Genomic DNA, 20,249 nt, shown 5'->3' with positions numbered 1-20,249 from the left:
GGCAGACACAAAGCAACAGAGCTGCAAGGCTGTAATGATAGCCACTCGTCTACTTCAAAGAACATACTTGGGATTATTCTTAGCTTGAAGCCATCTCTGCAACTTTTGAGCTAAAGCTATTTGGGGGATTTTACATGGAGACGTCACATGTTTTAGCTTCTCTTTCTTGCTTTTACTCCTATAGCACCTGTTTGCCAGGGCTAAATCCCTACCGGGAACTTAAGTGAGATATAAAGTGGACATTAACACATACAGGATGATATCGTAGTCTGGCTTCATATAACAATTTTACTGTACAAGTTTAAAATAGCAATTAATGTAATACCTCCCATAATAAACAACTGTCTGTATATCAATAGTAGCGATAAACCAAGACTGTGTAATATAGCTTACTTCAGAAAAATACCTTCCCCCATATATCCAACTCCTATCCACCTACCATCTTAACTTGAACTTCACTAACAGACTCTTAACAGCAGAGAGGAGATTGATTTGCTTAAAAAGGGATATTCCGGGAACTATATAAGTGTATTCACATGCTCATCACCTCTTGGTTTTGGTGTTGGGACATGGAAGAGGACACTGATTGGCTGAGCAGTCATTTCTCCGTGCTGACACTGACAACAGTAACTGCTGAGCTGCAGGATCGGGTATCGTGAGAACATTGGTGGGGGATTGGGAAAAGTGACTACATTTACCTTGTCTTTTTTGGGGGTTTTTTTTTTGCTCCAGCCTGAGCATAGTTATTTGAAAAGCTATAAGAACGTTTTCACATATTTTTTTTAATCTTTTACTTGTTTCCTAAATTAAAAAATGAAATATTTCCTCATGTTTAGATACTACTCAGAGAAAGATCAATGCCATTCTACTACATCTACTAATGTTAGAGACAGCAGTAGGGAGGGGAATTATACACAGCAGATCAGAATGTGAAGAGCTGGGAGAGTATACATAGAGAGCAGCTCACACACAGCAGAAATCTGAGACTGACACTCAAATTTCTCCCACACGTGCAACAGATTTGCTTCATGTGTGCAGCAGATCCACCAGCAGAAGCATCATGCCTGCTGTCATTCATTGGGGCTAATCTTTAGTATTTCTACACAAAGTATCGGATCTCCCATTAATTTTCCCAGTGAAAATTTCCATTGACATGACCGAGTTGCAAGAAACCCAATTGAGGTGCATCCAGGTTATCACTTAGCCACTTACTTCTAGAAACAGCTTGATTCTTGTCCTCCGTTTTTGTGGGTATTGCAACTCCGTTCCACTGAAGTGAATAGAGCTGTGTTGCAAAACTAAACACAACGTAGAGACAGGTGTGGTACTGTTTTTAAAAGAAAGCAGGTATTTTTATGTTTCTAGAGAGGGGAGGGGGAGGAAAAAGCAGAAAAAGGATACTATAAAGGCTCCCATACACTGCTTACACAGACAAGAGATCTTGACCTTGTACATCTCTGTTGTACGCCCTCAGAAGCGGCATACGCAAGAAGAACACTATGGAGCAGTACTGAGCAGCGTAAGCTGTAAATCCAGCCCTGGGAAGAGCTACTTTTTGTGTTTTTGTGCCTCTTTATTGTTTTAGGGTGCCTTTACACCTACCGGATCCACAGCGGATCTCACTTCTGCGGATTCGAAGCGAGAACCGCTGCGGATCCGGTATCAATTCACCCCTATGATAGCACATATTCGCAGCGGGATTGTCATCCCGCTGTGAATATGTGTTTTAACTCCCTGGTGCCCGCAGCCCCGCCATCGCATCAGCCCACCCCCAGCCCGCCGCCGCCCGCATCCCGCCTGTTCGGCGGCGCGGCTGCAGTGAGGCTGCCGGCTCAGGTCCCGCTCAGATCAGCTGAGCGGGATCGGAGCCGGGAGCCTCACTGCAGCAGCGCCGGCGAGCAGGTAATGTTTGCTCGCGGCGGCGGGGCGGAGATGGGCTGATGGGGGGAAGTGACCGGGATGGGGGGGATGTGCCGCCGCCGGGGATGAGGGATGCGATGGCGGGGCTGCGGGCACCAGGGAGTTAAAGCACATATTCACAGCGGGATGTTAATCCTGCTGCGAATATGTGCTATCATAAGGGTGAATTGATACCGGATCCGCAGCGGTTCTCTCTTCGAATCCGCAGAAGTGAGATCCGCTATGGATCCGGTAGGTGTGAAGGCACCCTTAAGGGTATAAACCCACACACCGTATATGCAGCGTATTTACTGCTGCGATACGCAGCAAACTCGCAGCAAACTCGCAGCAGATTAGATCTAAATAACTGAACACAGCATCAAATCTGTACCAACAAATCCTCTGCGTTTTTGTTGCATATCTGCTGCATATACGGTGTGTGGGTTTATACCCTAAACATGAAATAATATATCAACAGACTATGGGCCTTATAGTGTGTTTACACAGAGATTTTTATGACACATGTTTGAAGTCAAAGCTAGGAACAGATTTGAAAAGCGGATAGATCCCAGTCTTTCCTTTATAATCTGTTGCCTGTTTATAGTCTTCCTAGCTTTGGCTTTAAAGATCTGTCGGATAAATCTCTCTGTGTAAACGCACCATTATATAACATGGTAATACTTCTTTCTCTCGTTTCCAGTGTTTAAAGTCTGTCTGCAGCTCCTCTTATCTAATGTCTGGACGATTTGCTCATCCTAATGATAGAGATATCAGATTTATTAGTCTGAGTCAAGCTGCATTTACACGGAATGATTATCGTGCGAATTTGCGCGATAACGGTCGAATTCGAACGATAATCGTACGTGTAAACGCTGCGAACAATCGATAAATCGTTCATCTTGATCTTTGAACAAGTTCTGAAATCGGCGTTGATTGTTCGCAAAAAATTCGCAGATCGTTCAGTGTAAACAGTCGTTCACCGATTTTAACCAATGTGTGAGATAGGCTTAAGCGATCGCAAAACGATCACAAAACGAATTTTCCGTACAATATATTGTACCGTCTAAACGCTGACCGTTATGAAAAAAAAACGTTACTCCGACATCGTTAATCGTGCGATCGGGCGAATTATGGTTTCGTGTAAACCCAGCAACAATCTTTCACATTTGTGACAAATAGCAACAAATTTTCTCATAATGAGATGTAATTGGTTGCTATCGGTGTGGGATAAAAATGAGTCTGTTTTTGTTTCAAACAGATTGATAAATCTGGGCCATTGGCCATCTTTACTTCTGCTGTTCATTTTTTTTTTTATCAAGAAGAGCAGGGGGTATACCTTTGCAACTAAGTACAGGTACCTTACAGAACCAAAAAGGTTCTGTATGACCCATATAAAAAGCTCAGTACTATAAATGATAACTAGGGTGCTGTTACAAATTTTGCTTTGGGTCCAAGAGCCTCGAGTTAGGCCTCAAAGCTGGGTGTTCATACAGAAGATGTGGCCTACCCACCCCCTGGGTCAATTATTTTTTATTTTTTTTGTAAATTTGTCTACTACTAGCAGAAACCCATTTCTATTAGCAAATTGACTAGCTTTCCTGCCCTAATCTGAGGAATGGGTTAAGAAGCATCACACTTTTATATTTACTGTATTCTATGTGCCTATGCTATCTAGTTGTATTTTTGCTGTCATATTATTATTGTCCCTACAGGTGCTTTGCCAGAAAAAGCTGATTTGCTAGTTGATGAAGTTCTGGATAAGGAGCTTGACAGAATGTAAGTGGATGAGACCTACATTACTGTTGCATCATTCCTAGCCAGGATAAGAAACAAGACCCTCTCGTGTTTATGTGCTGTGTTGGGTATTACAGGCTAAGGCCGAGATGCAATACCAGACATAGTCCATGAACAAGAGCGGCATAAAATAAAGCAGGCACTCTTATCCTGGAAACTCCTTTAGTTTATCTGTGGATGCTGCTCACACTTTTTTTTATTTTAATTTTACTTTAGTGTTGCTCAGTTATCTGCCTGCTCCATTACACACCCTGCAACCACCAGTCTGCTACCTCCGTCCCGAGATATTACTCGTGTGGCTTCTCCAAAGAAGACTCTTCCCACCAGACGACGTCCAGATCTGGAGAGTGATGGTTCCACTGAAGAGGCGGAGGACTCCTCTGAAAGTTAGACCATCACATCCTGAGAAATTGCCTCTGTGCAAAAATAGATATTACATCTAAATGATGTTGTGATGGCCTGATGATGTTAATAGGAATCTACTGTATGCTTTGCACTATTTGGGTAGCATAGAGAGATGAGCAAATGTATAGTAGGAACGACGCGGCTGTGGGCTTTGAGGTCTGCTCCGCTCTGTGCAGTTCCTCCCCGGGTGCTGGGAAAGGTGGATCCAGTCCTGGAAAACTTCCCTAGGAGAAGTTTCCAAAGACTGGATCCATCTTTTCCCAGCACCTGGGGAGAAGCATCACTGAGTGGAGCAGACTTCAAAGCTTGCAGCCTGATGAGCAGAATGCAGATTGAAAGAAAGCGATTTGCGTCATTCCTACTGTAAATTCGCTCTTCTCTAGTAGCGTACAATGGTAAGTATTAGTGAATTTTTTTTTATTTATACATTTTTCTACTGTTTTTATGTGTAGCTCTTTCTGTTCATAACATTTATTGCACATACTTAGGATATGCCGTAAAAGTCAGATACATTAAGAGTCTGTCTCTTAAGGCCCTGTTACACCAAGCGAATATCGGTCGTTCCGGCTGATATCTGATTGGTGTAATAGGTAGTGTTAAAAGGCAATGATCATTCATTACCACATTGTACTTGTATTGTACTTTGTGTTTTTTGAAAAATGTTAAATAAAAATGTTTAAAAAACAAAAGGCAACGATCAGCCGATATGCACGATGCCTGCTGATTGTTGTCTTTCAACACGTTCAAAGAAAACTATGCTGATAGCTACGGTCTGCTGGTTGTCGCTCTGTGTAAAAGGAGTGGTGGCAGCAAGCGGCTGCTATCTCCTATGGGCCACCTGGACAATCTAAAGATGCGGGCAGCTTCCTGCACCCCCCCCCCCACACACACACACACACTCCTTCCCTTTAACTGTCGGCGTATGTAATAACACCAACAGCGAGTGGGGAACAAGGAGCAAGTGATTGCTAATAGCCCTATTCCACGGGTCGTCAGAGGAGCAAACGAGCGCTCTCAGCGCTCGTTTGCTCCTCGTTCCCCGCTCGCTGCCGCCGCTATTCATCCCGGCTGCAGCGAGCGGGTGAGTGCGGGAGGGGGCGGCGGGGAGCTGCGGGGGGCTGCTCGGAGGATCGCTGATCTGCTGCAGATGCTCCTATTCAAGCGACTGCAGCAGATCGCCGCTATATCAGTCGCTTGTTTTTCAACATGTTGAAAAACAAGCGACTGCAACGATCAGCCGACATGAACGATGTCGGCTGATCGTTGCACTCTATTCCACGGGACGATTATCGTTCGTAGCGGCCGATATCGGCCGAATACGGACGATAATCGTTCCGTGGAATAGGGCCTTAACCTGACAGATCGGTTGCTTGCTTGCTCCTTTAATACATGGCCTTGGTGAAGCAGAGGTTTGGGGACCCAGATTCTCCTGAAATGTGAGGTCTTAGAGGTGCAGCCTTCACCTATTAAACATTTGTGGCGTATCCTGTGCATACAAGGGGTTAGTAAGCCTCTCTTTCAATGCTGCATGTACACAAGGTGCTGCATCTTCCCGCTATGCACAACTCATACTGCATGCTGCTCTAATATATGTACTGCTAGAAGCTTAAGTTATTGATTTAGTATTATAGTTGTTTTATTTATTTATTTCATTATTGTTTTGCACTTTTTTAAAGAAAAAAAAAAGAATAAATCCAGAATAAAAGGACACAATGTCAAGAAATTAATTTAATTTTGATTAAAATTTCAGGTTACTGTGGCTTATGCTGAAGCTTCCACATGCTTTTATGAGACACAGCAACTTTGGGGGGGGGGGGGGGGGGGTTGTTTGGGGCTATGCCATCTTCCTACATCCCTACCCAGAAAATTGCATGATAGGCAGCCATCATGTGACAGATAGAATGACATCTGTCACATTGCCTTACCTTCTGCGCTGCTCATTATTTGGTGGGTAACAAGCTGGTAATGTTCACAAGCTTCTTCCATCCATCTGATATGAAGAGTGGCACAACAACAAGTCAGAGATTTGCCTATTTTACAGTAGACTGTAAGACGTCTCCAACAATTCATGCTAAAACAAAAAAGTATATAGGGCATTCTTTACTTACCTCTACTCCAAAATCATAATGATTTGTGTACACCGTGATTCCACCACCAGAATCTCATGTTCAGCTCTGGAGTTTAGTACAGGATGTAATTCTGATTAGTACAGAACAAGTAATGTAATAAATGTACATAGTGACTCCACTGGCAGAATTTGGGAGTGCAGCTCTGGAGTTTAATAGAGGATGTAATTCTCGATCAGTACAGGATAATAGGTAATAGGCGCAGTAAACGAGTGACAGTCAATCAGTTTACCTTGCTAATCGGGCCGTGTTATATGGCCCTAAAAAGGGCACACAGTAGAGCATATATATATGGATCCTATGCCTTCATACAAGAAGCATGTAAACTATACAATAAACCTTAGCGTTAGCCATGTTTCTCTATGTCCTACTCTGGGCTCTTTCAATACACTTGGCATGTTAGTAGAGAACACAAGGCTTGTCAGCCCTCCCCAATCTACATTTTCAGTAGAATCTGTCTGCATTTATTGAAAAATAAAGTTGAACATTACTACATGGATTTGTTAGCTCCATATCTCCAAGCTGATAGTTGCATTTTCTCTGCTATAATGATGGGTAATCATAATTACTATTCTAGGTAACAGTGAATGTAGTGTACTAATATCAGTATGGGTGTTGAATAGTAAGTATACATGTTATAGCACATTCTTTTAAGGCCACAATAGTTAATAATCATGAGAATAAAAAGCATGCAAAATCTGCCCTCTACTGGCCAGAAAGTAGACATGCATTTTAAAAAAATGGTGCGTTTTATATAAAATCTACAGTAATTGTAAATGGTAGTTATTGGATTTGAATTCAGTGTTTTTATGTTCATATTATTAGTTTATGTAAGTTATCTTAGGCCACATTTACACATTCCGTAGACTGTCCGTAGACGTGGACTCATAGCTATGGACACCCTACAGAATGTGTGAATGGGGCCCTTACACTTAAATGGCTGTAATACAGCTCCATGCAACCTCTGACTTGCATAGACCTGTAAGACAGCACATTCTATGGGGTCCTACTAAACCTTGTAATGCTTCAATTTTATTAATATTTTGTATGCATTGCTTTCATAGAAGAACATAAATACAGTACAGTGCCATTGTGAAGCACAGTGGATGCTTCATGGAGTGCCTACCTGCCCCAGTTTGTGGCCTTTCATGCAGGCTCCCCCCCTCCTCCCCCATTAAGATAATTCGGGTGAAACTAAATATATTTAACATATAGGAAAAGACTAAAATTTTCATGCACAATCACTGAATAAAACAAAAAAAGAAAAAGTATTGATTGGGATAAAACATATTTATTCAACAAAACTTTAAACAAAAACTAAAATACAGGTGCCCTCACACAGACACCTTTTGTCAGGTGTTTTTCAGGTCATTTTTCTGGTGGTTTAGGCGTTTTTGTGTGCAGAATTTTTTTTCCCTAGTTGCTGGACTACAAAAGGATACAAAAATGCCAAAAGAAAAAATAAAAAAAAGACAGACAACCAGAAAAATCCCATTAAAGTCTATGGTAGAAAAAATGCCACAGTTTGCCAAAAAAAAGTCACACCCTTAGCATCCTGCGTTTTGGAAAAACTGCCAAAGAGCCTCAAAAACAGCAAAGGAAAGGAAAATGCCACACAAAAAAAATGCCATGTGTTTAAGGCAGATCATAAACTTCCATTGACTTCCAGCTGACATCTTGCCACCAGCGTTTTTGCAAAAGAAAAAAAAAACACCATGGCTTTTTCAAGATTTTAAGAAAGTGTGAAGCCAACATGAAGTCACACGCCGCTAGCTAGCTATAGCAGCCGATCCTGACCAAAAAGCCTCTTGCATACTGCTCCTACCATGCATATGTACTCAATGCACGCTGCACATGTAGGTCCAACACCATGGAGATCATTAACTTTTTGTACGAATCTCATAAAAGCCCAAGAGAGTATCTTTCAAAGTCTTTAATTGAGCATGTACTAAAAGCCCTATTACATGAGCTAATACTTAGGAGCAATCCGACCTGTTGGATCAGCGATCTCTTGCTCCTCGTTCCCCGCTCGCTGTCAGTGCTATTACGCACACCGACAGCGAGCTAGAAGCTGCGGGTGGGGTGGGGGAGCTTGGACATCGCTATTGTTTATTTTCAACATATTGAAAAACAACGATCAACCAACATTATGCCAAATACTGGCAATAATCGCTTGGTGTAATAGGGCCTTAAGGCTCATCATTGAGTCTATGGAGCCCAGCGGAATGCTATAACAGCACCTTCATAACTGTGTTTGCATAGATGTCTATTGCACTCGTATAAAGGCCTCCCAAGTTAAAAAAAAAAAAAATATATATATATATATATATATATATATATATATATATATGTATATAGCAGAGTAGCAGCCGTACATCCAGATCCAAAGCAGTGGGTGCTGTGCAGTGAAAGTCCTATGGCGTAGGATCCCCAATACAGAAAACGGCAAGAGTCTGCAGCACACCGGAGTAAAGGTGAATAGTGTTTATTCCATCATGAAGGTACATACAACGTTTCGATTCAATCCAGAATCGAAAAGCTTGATAATGATTCTGGATTGAATCGAAACGTTGTATGTACCTTGATGATGGAATAAACACTATTCACCTTTACTCCGGTGTGCTGCAGACTCTTGCCGTTTTTTATATATATATATATATATATATATATATATATATATATATATATATATATAGACCAACAAAACACAACAATCACTGAACTCAGGGAGAACAGTGAAAAATTCCAATGGAGTACTCATTTACGAGTCTCCATTGATGGGCTTCCTTCTCTGGAGAGAGGGATATCTGGCTATTCCCGTGTTTTGAGACTCGTAACTGAGGCTCCACGGACCCCTTTTTTGCATATTATATATATATATATATATATATATATATATATATGTGCATCTAAAACAAATAAGGGACACCTAGTGAAGTGAAACAATAAAAAGAAAGTTACATTAGGGAGACTGTAAAGCCATTTTATTGGAATAAATAAAGACAGAAAAAAGTGAAGACTAGAGATGAGTGAACCTGGAGCATGCTCGAGTCAATCCGAACCCGAACTCTCTGCATTTGATTAGCGGCGGCTGCTGAACTTGGATAAAGCCCTAAGGCTATGTGGAAAACATGGATATAGTCATTGGCTGTATCCATGTTTTCCAGACAACCTTAGGGCTTTATCCAAGTTCAGCAGCCCCAGCTAATCAAATACCGAACGTTCAGGTTCGGATGGACTCGGACTCGAACCCGAACCCGGTTCGCTCATCTCTAGTGAAGACCAAATATAAAAAATAATTTAAGTAGATAAATACATAAATATGGTATATATGCACAACCAGGTGAAGCCATGAAAGTTGATAATAGTTATAATCAAAAAGTTAAAAGGGAATAATAATTACTACAAAGATATTATTGCTATTAAGAAATATACAAAAAAGTGCACTGTGCAATATTTGTTAACAGGTAAAACTCCTCACAAAATATGACCACAATTGGTGCAGAGGTACCAGCCTCCGGTGTCCATGGCTATTATTGGGACTCTGCAATCACATTGCAGATCCCCAGTGGTGAACAGAGGAAGAATTCTCCTTCTGTAGCCCTATAGATGCTGCAGTCATGTGGACTGCAGAATTTGTAGAGCGAACTGCTCCAGTGCTGTCAGTTGCAGTCGGGACCCGTGGATGACACAGGTGCAGTTTCTTTGTACCTGTGTCATCCAGTGACGCTAAAAGAATATTCCACCCAAAAACTAAAAAATTAAATGCTCCCAAACTGGCCCTAGACAGACTTACCAAGTCCCCCTACATATTTGAACCATCTCCTGTCTTTCTAGCTGCCACTGTTCCTGAATCACAAGTTATTCTAAAAGCCAGTCTATATTCAAGATGGTGCCAGCCAGGAAACTACATTTCCAATCATGCAGTGCTTCTCTCTGATTATTCAGTTTGCATACCCACCCCCTTAGGTTTCTTTCCTGCCCACTGCTCATCCTTACTACATGCAACTTAAAGAGAACAGCCCTAACAATAGTAGTCAGTGAAATCATTATAAAATATAGTATTATAAGCCTTCAAAGCCTTTAAACACCTACTGGCAATATTCATGCAACACTACCTAGCATTTAAAAGGTGTTTCCCCACTGGATAGGGGATATATAACTGATCATACAGTCTTTTGAACGTAAACCCAAGTCTCTTGTTAGAGTGGGGCATGTGCTTCACCGCTCTATTCATTCTCTATGATGGCCACAGAAACTGATTGGTTGTTTCAACAGTTCCCATAGGGAATGAATGGAGTGGCAATATAAATGCAGCATGCACCAATCCATTCTAATGTAAGAATCGGGACTTTCTAGAACAAATTTGCTGTGTGTGAATTTACCTCAAGAGGAGGACAAGGATTTAAACTTCATACTCCAGGCAGCAGGAAACAGGTTCTTGTATAGGGGTGGGTTCACACTAAGAAATCTGCGTGGATAAATTCCGTCGGATTCCGTAGCTCGTACCTGTTCACGGCCGCTCATCTCTCCGCCTATGCCATCGACACCTTTCTAAGTACGGGCGGATTCCGCATTCCACCAAAAGAATTGACATGTCAATCGGCCCTCCTATAAAATGGTGTCTATGGAGGCGGCGGATATGCGCGCGGCCGTGAGCGCGTACTAGCGACAGAATCCGCTGGAATTTATCCATGCGCATTCCGTAGTGTGAACCCACCCTTACAGTGGTCATAAGAGTTTAATTAATCGCTGATCTAAATGTAGCGAATCGCTTTGTTTGATCTGCGCTCCGCTCATCGAGCCAACAACCTTTTAGCGCTGCTCCGCTCCCTGACACTCCAACCCGGGTGCGGGTGAAAGCTGGATCCAATCCTGGGAAACTGGTAGAAGTTTTCAAGGATTGGATCCAGCTTTTCCCGGCATCCTGGGAGGAGTGGCAGGGAGTGCAGCAGTGTTTAAAGGCCATTCCCTTCATTTAGATCAGCAATTCGCTCATCTCTAGTGGTCATGATTCAGTGAGAAACCATACAGAAAAACTATCCAGGAATGGGGTAACTAGTAATATGGGTAGTCCTGGATAACTGATCCCCACTCCCTGGTCTAAATGAAAAGTCCCCTTGTCAATTGAGCCTATACAGGACCACCCATGTAACTTGTTACCATACATGGGTGACGACTCCCGCGTCCCCCCCCCCCCCCTTAACTAACACACATTACAAAGTTATATAACTCTGTTATGTGTGTTAGTCATCTGCCTGGAGCCGTTCCGCCTCTTTTACTCACCCCCCCTTCCCCCCGGAAGTGAAAAAAACTAGACTTACACATTTACTGTTGACCCTGTCCTCTTCTCCCGCCGCCATTTTGTGACGATGTTCTCACGAGTGAGGGGCGGGCCTCAGGGCCGGACTGGGACTGAAAATCAGCTCTGGCATTTCAAAGCACACAGGCCCACTTACCGTACGGGGCTGTCTATGCATCATCTATGCAGAGTCTACCAGACAATTATTATAGGCTCTTAGCTCCAGCACCATCATCACCTCTATACAAACTCCCCGTCTATATTGTTCCACGCTGTAACAGTGCCCACTTTATGCCCCTTGTAGTATTTAGAGCCAGGTTCCCTCTATGTCCTCATATAATAGAAAGGCCCCCTTTGACCCTCATATGCAAAACATCAAATAAAAAGGGATCAGAGAACCTTCTCTACCCCATAATGGTATTGATAGGAACTATACTAGAGCACATAAATACATAGTACAGAAATATACAAATACATACATATACACAGCACACAGCTCTGTACTCAGCAATATACAACATATACACCCCACACAGCTCTGTACACTGAAATATACAACATATACGCCCCACACAGCTCTGTACACAGACATATACACTGCACACAGCTCTGTACACAGACATATACAACATATACACCCTACACAGCTCAGTACACAGACATATACAACATATACACCGCACACACCTCAGTACACAGACAAATACAACATATACACCCTACACAGCTCAGTACACAGACATATACAACATATACACCCGCTCTGTACACAGACATATACACTGCACACAGCTCTGTACACTGACATATACAACATATACACCGCACACAGCTCTGTACACAGACATATACAACATATACACCTTACACAGCTGAGTACACAGACATATACAACATATACACGGCACACACCTCAGTACACAGACATATACGACATATACACTGCACACAGCTCTGTATCAGACAGCTTCCACTACTAAGCCTGTAATACAAAAAAAATAAATAACACACAACACAATAGAAAAAACTATTTTATTACAAAAATAACACCACCACACCCCTCGTTGACCATTTTCTTTAAAAAAAAAAAAAAAAAAAACTGGGGTTAAGTGAGGATGCATGGGGAAGGGGAAGCCCTATTTATACTCACCACAGACATCTTTCTTCACCTGAACCTGGCACACTAAGCTACAACTGTGCCAGGCTCTGGCTCTTCATATGACACTGCAGCAAATCAGCGGCTGCAGCTGGGACATCGCTGCAGCTGCTGATTGGCTGAGATGACAAGGCACAAGTGTAATTTCAGCCAATCAGCATCTGAATCTGTGTCCCTGCTTGACCACTGATTGCTAGAAGAGAAGGAGAAGACCAGAGGGTAAGATAACCATCCCCCCCTAGAAAAAAATTGCCAAAGAAATGTGATGTGTGAGGGCACCCTTAGGGCCCTTTTACATTAAACGATATTAGGCTGAATCCGGCTGATATTGGTCTGTGTAATAAAGAGAACAATCCGCGGATGGTTGTTTAGGTTCGGACCTAAAATCAACAGGCTCCGACCACACATCGCTACGTGAAATAGCAATGTGCGGCCGATGGCTGATGATTATAGCGTAAAATAATAAATATTAACTCACTTTACTGCTTTCTGGGAGTCCTCAGAGAACTTCCACTCTGTGTGCAGCTCTGCCTCTGCTCCGGTCTTTGCAGTGACAGGCTGTGACCGCTCAGCCAATCACCGGCCGAGAACCGGCTGCTCAGCCAATTACTGTCTCAGCCAGTGATTAACTGAGTGGCCGGAGCAGAGGCAAAGCTGCAAACTCCAGGGAACGCGGTGAGGTGAGTAAATATTTATTATTTTACACTAAATGAGAGGGCTGCACAAACATCTTCAACAATGTCCGTGCAGCCTTTTCTGCCCGTTAATTGGCGCTGATTTACTGTTTATTATTGTGCCATGTAATAGGACTCTTAGTCTCTTTTCACACATGATCAGGCTGTAAAAAAAGCTGCATAATTCAAGCTCAGCAAGTGTGTTTCCCAGGGCTCTTACTCTTATAACTGATCAGTTCCTGGGCCTATACAGGGGGATTCCAACCATAGTCGTGATGTCACTGATTACTCTATGGGTGGACTGAAACATGAACTTCTGTGGAGCGAGCAGCCACATCACCCCGCTGCAGCCTTCATTGTGTAACCCTGCAAAGAGCAAGGTTCATACATGCGGGAGAGCAGCGACAACTGGTACCGCACCACACATGTATCAGCATGTGCCATCTCCCTCTATGCACGGCCCACTCTCACCTCGGACCCCATCGGTTGCAGGCTCTGTGACAAAAGCCACACTGAGCACTGCAATGTCACAGCGAGTTGTATGGCCTTGTATCAGAGCTCAGAAGCCGGCAGAAGAGATTCAAGGACCATTGCGTGCCTCCGTCGCAAGCGCAGCAGGGGCATGCAGCGGAGGGGGAGGGGTTTGGGCGGAAGTGTGGGGGCAGCTGGAGAGGATGGACACAATTAACTCAGGGCTGAAGCCGACAGAACCCCAAAATCTGGACTGCCCCGCCGGATCCGAGACAGTTGGGAGTTATGATACTACACCACTCTGGAGAGCTGACAGATCCTCTATACTACACCACACAGGAGAACTGACAGATCCTCTATACTACACCACACAGGAGAACTGACAGATCCTCTATACTACACCACACAGGAGAACTGACAGATCCTCTATACTACACCACACAGGAGAACTGACAGATCCTCTATACTACACCACACAGGAGAACTGACAGATCCTCTATACTACACCACACAGGAGAACTGACAGATCCTCTATACTACACCACACAGGAGAACTGACAGATCCTCTATACTACACCACACAGAAGAACTGACAGATCCTCTATACTACACCACACAGGAGAACTGACAGATCCTCTATACTACACCACACAGAAGAACTGACAGATCCTCTATACTACACCACACAGAAGAACTGACAGATCCTCTATACTACACCACACAGAAGAACTGACAGATCCTCTATACTACACCACACAGGAGAACTGACAGATCCTCTATACTACACCACACAGAAGAACTGACAGATCCTCTATACTACACCACACAGGAGAACTGACAGATCCTCTATACTACACCACACAGGAGAACTGACAGATCCTCTATACTACACCACACAGGAGAACTGACAGATCCTCTATACTACACCACACAGGAGAACTGACAGATCCTCTATACTACACCACACAGGAGAACTGACAGATCCTCTCAGGGGCGTAGCTAATGTCCCCTGGGCCCTGGTGCAAGAGGTCAGCTTGGGGCCCCCTCCCCCCCTCCTCGACCAAGCAATGCTTCTGGTATATATATATATGTATGCAAAAAAACTCACTGCATTCTTCAGTGTGAACTGGGGCCAGTATCTGCACCAGGATCCACTGGTGTAAACGTCCGAAAATGCTGCAGCACTGCACAATTTAAAAAAAAAAAAACGTATTTTCCCATAAAGTGAATAGCAATACAATAACTTACAGGTGACGTCTTCTTTCATCTGAGGCGTCCCTTTCCTTTTCCTCTCCATCCAGCCCAGGCCACCATGATGATTTCTTGCAGCTACAATTCATTTCTTCTGAACCTGTGAGACAAACATCTTAGGCTCCGCACTTATCCAGCAACTTACTTTTTTACAACTCCTAAGATTCTACACAATTTCCACTTAAGGTGTCATGTGCAGTAAAGCAAGTAGGTATGTGTTGCCCCCTGTATGTAGGATCCCCTGCTGTGCCCCCATATAGTAATAATGCCCGGTCCCCTGCATATAGTATTAATGCCCCCTGTGCCCTGCATATAGTAATAATGCCCGGTGCCCTGCATATAGTAATACTGCCCCCTGTGCCCTGCATATAATAATAATGGCCCCATGTGCTCTGCATATAGTAATAGAGCCCCCTGCTGTGCCCTGCATATAGTAATAGAGCCCCCTGTGCCCTACATATAGTAATAGAGCCCCCTGTGCCCTGCATATAGTAATAGAGTCCCCTGTGCCCTGCATATAATAATAGAGCCCCCTGTGCCCTGTATATAGTAATAGAGCCCTCTGCATATAGTAATAGAGCCCCCTGTATATAGTAATAGAGCCCCCTGTATATAGTAATAGAGCCCCCTGCATATAGTAATAGGGCCCCCTGCATATAGTAATAGAGCCCCCTGCATATAGTAATAGAGCCCCCTGTATATAGTAATAGAGCCCCCTGCATATAGGCAATCTGCCTGGAGCATTCCTAATGATGAGGAGGGCGGTGAGGAGGAGGGATGGAGGGGGAGTGCAAAGTTAGGGCACAGATACTCCCGTTTGACACAGGGCTTCAAGTTTAAAAGAATTTTTTTAGGACAATAACTCCATCACCTGCCGAACGGACCCCAGGACAGATTAAAAGCAGCTATCTGCAGCTGGACTAAAAGCAGCTATCTGAAGGTACAAGTGGTTTGGGGGGGTCAGATTATGGGTACAGAGTCGCTTTAACTTCAGGGCACCCCTACCAAATAATGTTCTACAAAATACAAAAAATACCCTCATTCACTGACTCACAGGTGACACCTTCTTTGACCTGAGGCGTCATGTTCCTTTTCCTCTCCATACGGCTCAGACCACTGTGATGATTTCTTGCAGCTACAATTCATCTCTTCAGAACCTGCCAGACAAACATCTTCCTTCCCTTATTCCCTCCTATAGGCTCCTATACAGTAGTAATTGTGCTGTTTGGTGTCATGAGCAGTAGAGTAGGAATGTGGTTTACCCCTTGTATGTAGGATCCAATGCTGTGCCCCAATATAGTAATAATGTGCCTGCTGTACCCCCATATAGTAAGAATGCCCCCCTGTCTTGCTGTGCCCTGGTGGTGGTGGTGGTGGTGTCATGGGCGCAAGAAAAAAAATCACCAAAAATCACTGACATTGGTTCGGGGTGTGTGTGTGTGTGTGGGGGGGGGGGGGGGGGTGTTCGCCGTGTTTGAGGCTGCTGGCAAGGGTTCCAGGGGGGAAAGGGGGCTTTGCGGCAGCCAGTGTGGGTTCCAGGGGGAAGGGGGGCTAGGTGGCTGCCGGAGCAGGTTCCAGGGTGGGCTTCGCGGCAGCCAGTGTGGGTTCCAGGGGGAAGGGGGGCTAGGTGGCTGCCGGAGCAGGTTACGGGGGCTGTAGCTGCTGGCGCACCTGTTGGCGCTGGTTCCAGGAAGGGGGAGGAGATCGCTGTCTGAGTCAATCAGAGTTAAGGTTTCATACTAACAGAGCTTGTTAAGAAAATAACTATAAGCTATGATTGGTTGCTATGGGCAAAACCAGACAGTTTTGGGTTTCACTGTTTTTATTTATTCCCACCATTATGTTACATATTATACAAATGGTGGTCATCATGCAGAATTATTGTCCCGAGTAAAGAAAAGTGGACCAGTTACAGTTCTGCCATTTCTGGTTTTAGCTACAAAAATAAATAAAAAAATTAATAAATGGAGCAGAGAACTGTAAATTATACAGGTAGCCCTGTCATAGATGTTGTTCAGCAAGTTTGTCCACTCAGGTGAGTTTTATATGTGTTAGTAACAAATGCATAATGTAACCGTGCCGTGCTCCGTGGGCTTTGAGGTTTATGCAAAGAGTGAATAATATCTGGATAAGTAAAAATATTGCATTGCTGCTCTTTATTTATTATACTTTACATGTAAGGTTTTTTTTTTTAATTAAAATGTGTGACTGGGTCTCTAATCTGACATTATGTAAGGATTATTATGTATATATAAATATATATCTAGAATATAGATACTACAGATATATATATACACCGTCACCACCCTCTGGCTGGGTCAAGATTTGAGGTTGGGCCAGTAATGATATACGAGAGCGAGTGTAAAGTAAATCACATATTGTCAGAGTGGAATTTTGCTCTTATATTTGTTATGAGAGTAGCATAAAGATAGCAGCCTCTTCTGGTCTCCTCACTCCTCTCCCTGTGACCTCCTGAGCCATGTTTGGTCCCTTTCAATACCCATTATGCCCATTGTTTTTCCCTATTCTTGCAGACGTCTGGTCTCTACTTTGTTAGAAAGAACCCTTTGCATCATTGAAAGGACATATTGTAAGTTAGTACCACATTGTTAACTTGTATATGTAAATACTCTACCTGTGAAACTAAGTGACCATCTGATGCGAGAATCTGGGCAAACAATGGGTATTTAGCATGCCAGCACTCCAGCCATGCATCAATATACATATAAATGTAGCCTGTGTTAAGTTGATCCCAAAGACAATAACATAGCTCCCTGACACAATTGTTGTGTCGGAGATCATGTTAACCCTGGCTACATCTGTAGTCCTCCATCTTAATTTTCTTAAATGAATACCTTATAAAATATACCCAATATGGCCAAAAAACAATATGGAAAAACAAATGACCAGGGTAGCAGCGATCTGCTCCCCTATGGGCTGCCTGAGCAATCTAGCGATCACCCAGGCAGCCCCCCCGCACCTTCCCGTGGCCCCTCCCGCACCCACCCACTTGCTGCTGCCGCACGGAATAGCGGCGGCAGCGAGGAACGAGGAGCAAGCGAGCGCTGATATAGCTCGTTTGCTCCTCACTGTCGGCCCGTGGAATAGGGGCTTTAGTATACATTTTGATCAAAGTGTACCAGCCCGTATACCACTTCACTGTTCATGATTCTTTTGGGTCCCTAACCTAAATGGGGTAGCACTGGGCGGTACATAGCTCCTTTCAGTCCTCTAGCCGAGAGCATAAGGCAAATGTACCATCAGTACAAGTTTTGCACGTGGATAGAAAGGCACTGGTGCCGGGAGGCCGGAGCTGCGGTCCTTTGTTTTAAATGTGCCCCGGTTTCCACGTAAAAACACAGTTTTTTCTCGGGCACCGCCAGGGGTGAAGCACTGGATGTGGGCCGCATTGTTTCTAATGGAGTTGCGGGAGCCCGGGAATAGAACGATGCCGTACATGGAAACTGGACTGCGGTTCTATCCATGTACAAAACTTAAAGTAAATGTACTGATGGTACATTCGCTTTATGCTCTTGGCCAAAGGATTAAAAGGAGCTATGTACCATCCAGTGCTATGCCATTTAGGTTAGAGACCCACAAGAATCATGTGAAGTGGAATATAGGCTTGTACACTTTGATCAAATTGTATAGTAACTGTTAGTACTGATTGTGCTGAGAAGTAGTGGATGGGTGTAGCATATGGGTGTGCAGCCATGTCAGTAGAATTTACCCTGCTGCATACTTCTCAAAATATGTGCTAAGAACCAGGGGCGTAGCTAATGTCTCCTGGGCCCTGGTGCGAGAGGTCAACTTGGCCCCCCCCCCCCCCCTTTACCGACCAAGCGATGCTACTGGTAGGTGTAAGTGTGTGTGTGTATATATATTGACTAATACCACCACATACTGACTAACACCACCACATACTGACTAACACCACCGCTGCTACGGAATAAGATCCACTGTACACAGATCACTATCACCTCATACAGTCATATAGAGGTGGCCCAAGCTCTACACAGGTTTTATACACTATATACATTACAGTGCAGTTATATCAGGTGACATCTTCTCTGATCGGAGTTCTTCATTTTTCATTTTCTTCTTCTCCATCTGCTCCGAGCCACGAATCCACAGAATCTTCCAGACAGACATATTAGGCTCCTCACACTGGCACCACCCTCATCACTATACACACTGCACATCTGTAATGGCCCCTTTACACCCTCATGTAGTGGGTAGCCCTGACACTATGTGACCCCCCTTATAGTATATATAGATGGCCCCCACTGCATGTTGCCCCCCCTTATAGATGGCCCCCTCTCTCCCCCACCCCTTATAGATGCCCCCCTCTCCCCCCCCTTAAAGATGGCCCCCACTGCATGTTGCCCCCCCTTATAGATGGCCCCCTCCCCTTATAGATGGCCCCCTCTTCCCCATCCTATATAGATGGCCCCCTTTTCTCCCCCCTTGAAGATGGCACCCTCTTCTCCCCCCCTTATAGATGCTTCCCTCTCCCCCATTATAGATGGCCCCCTCCTCCCCCCCTTATAGATGCCCCCCTCTCCGATCCCTTATAGATGCCCCCCTCTACCATCCCTTATAGATGCCCCCCTCTTATAGATGGCCCCCTCTTTCCTCTATGCTAAGCAATCACACAAACTCACCTAACAACTCGCTCCCCCAGCGATCCCCTCCTCCTTCAGGCTCGTCCGGGTTCCCCGGCTGATGCGCGGCTGCCGGGGGTGTCCCGTCCTATCCCCGGCAGCGCCGGGGCTGGGAGTTCCAGCACAGGAAGTGTCTCTGACGTGCGCTTCCTGTGCCGGAAGTCAGGGCCCCAGGCGGCACAGGGAATTCACTGATGCGCGGTGCTGCGGGGGATAGGACGGGACACCCCCGGCAGCACCGCATCAGCCGGGGACCCGGACTAGCCTGCTCTTGTGACCGCAAGCAAAACAATGCTTGCGGTCACAAGAGTGATTTTTGGGGGGAGCAGTGCAGTGTAGCTACGCCACTGCTAAGAACCTGAACCCAAAACAGCACCACATCTACCCCCTGGTTGTGTGTGGTACAGCAGCACAGCTTCATTACAATAGTCATGAGCTATAGACAGCTGTGGCAATGTTTCTGAAAAAGCAGCCATGTTGTTATGTTATATCTCCCTTGTATGCTCC

At 44.4% G+C, this 20,249-nt stretch overlaps 1 protein-coding gene across 5 annotated transcripts in view; it reads left to right on the top strand.

Annotated features, from left to right (window-relative positions):
• The window catches only part of CSTPP1 (centriolar satellite-associated tubulin polyglutamylase complex regulator 1), a 113,593-nt gene extending 108,869 nt beyond the window's left edge, over window positions 1-4,724 (top strand). For 4 of the 5 annotated variants that reach the window (XM_069965874.1, XM_069965873.1, XM_069965872.1 and 1 more), the window contains 2 exons: window positions 3,612-3,675; window positions 3,910-4,724. In XM_069965874.1, coding sequence (XP_069821975.1) covers window positions 3,612-3,675; window positions 3,910-4,084 — 239 coding nt within the window. In that variant the 3' untranslated portion in view covers window positions 4,085-4,724. Of the gene's footprint in view, window positions 1-3,611; window positions 3,680-3,909 lie in introns of those variants that run through there. The other variant, XM_069965875.1, reaches the window with a different exon arrangement.
• Window positions 4,725-20,249: the final 15,525 nt, after the last annotated feature.

Source organism: Dendropsophus ebraccatus, chromosome 4 (genome assembly GCF_027789765.1).
Source record: "Dendropsophus ebraccatus isolate aDenEbr1 chromosome 4, aDenEbr1.pat, whole genome shotgun sequence".
Lineage (NCBI taxonomy): Eukaryota > Metazoa > Chordata > Amphibia > Anura > Hylidae > Dendropsophus > Dendropsophus ebraccatus.
The sequence above is the reverse complement of the archived record's forward strand: the minus strand, read 5'-3'. Positions and strand labels throughout refer to the sequence as shown.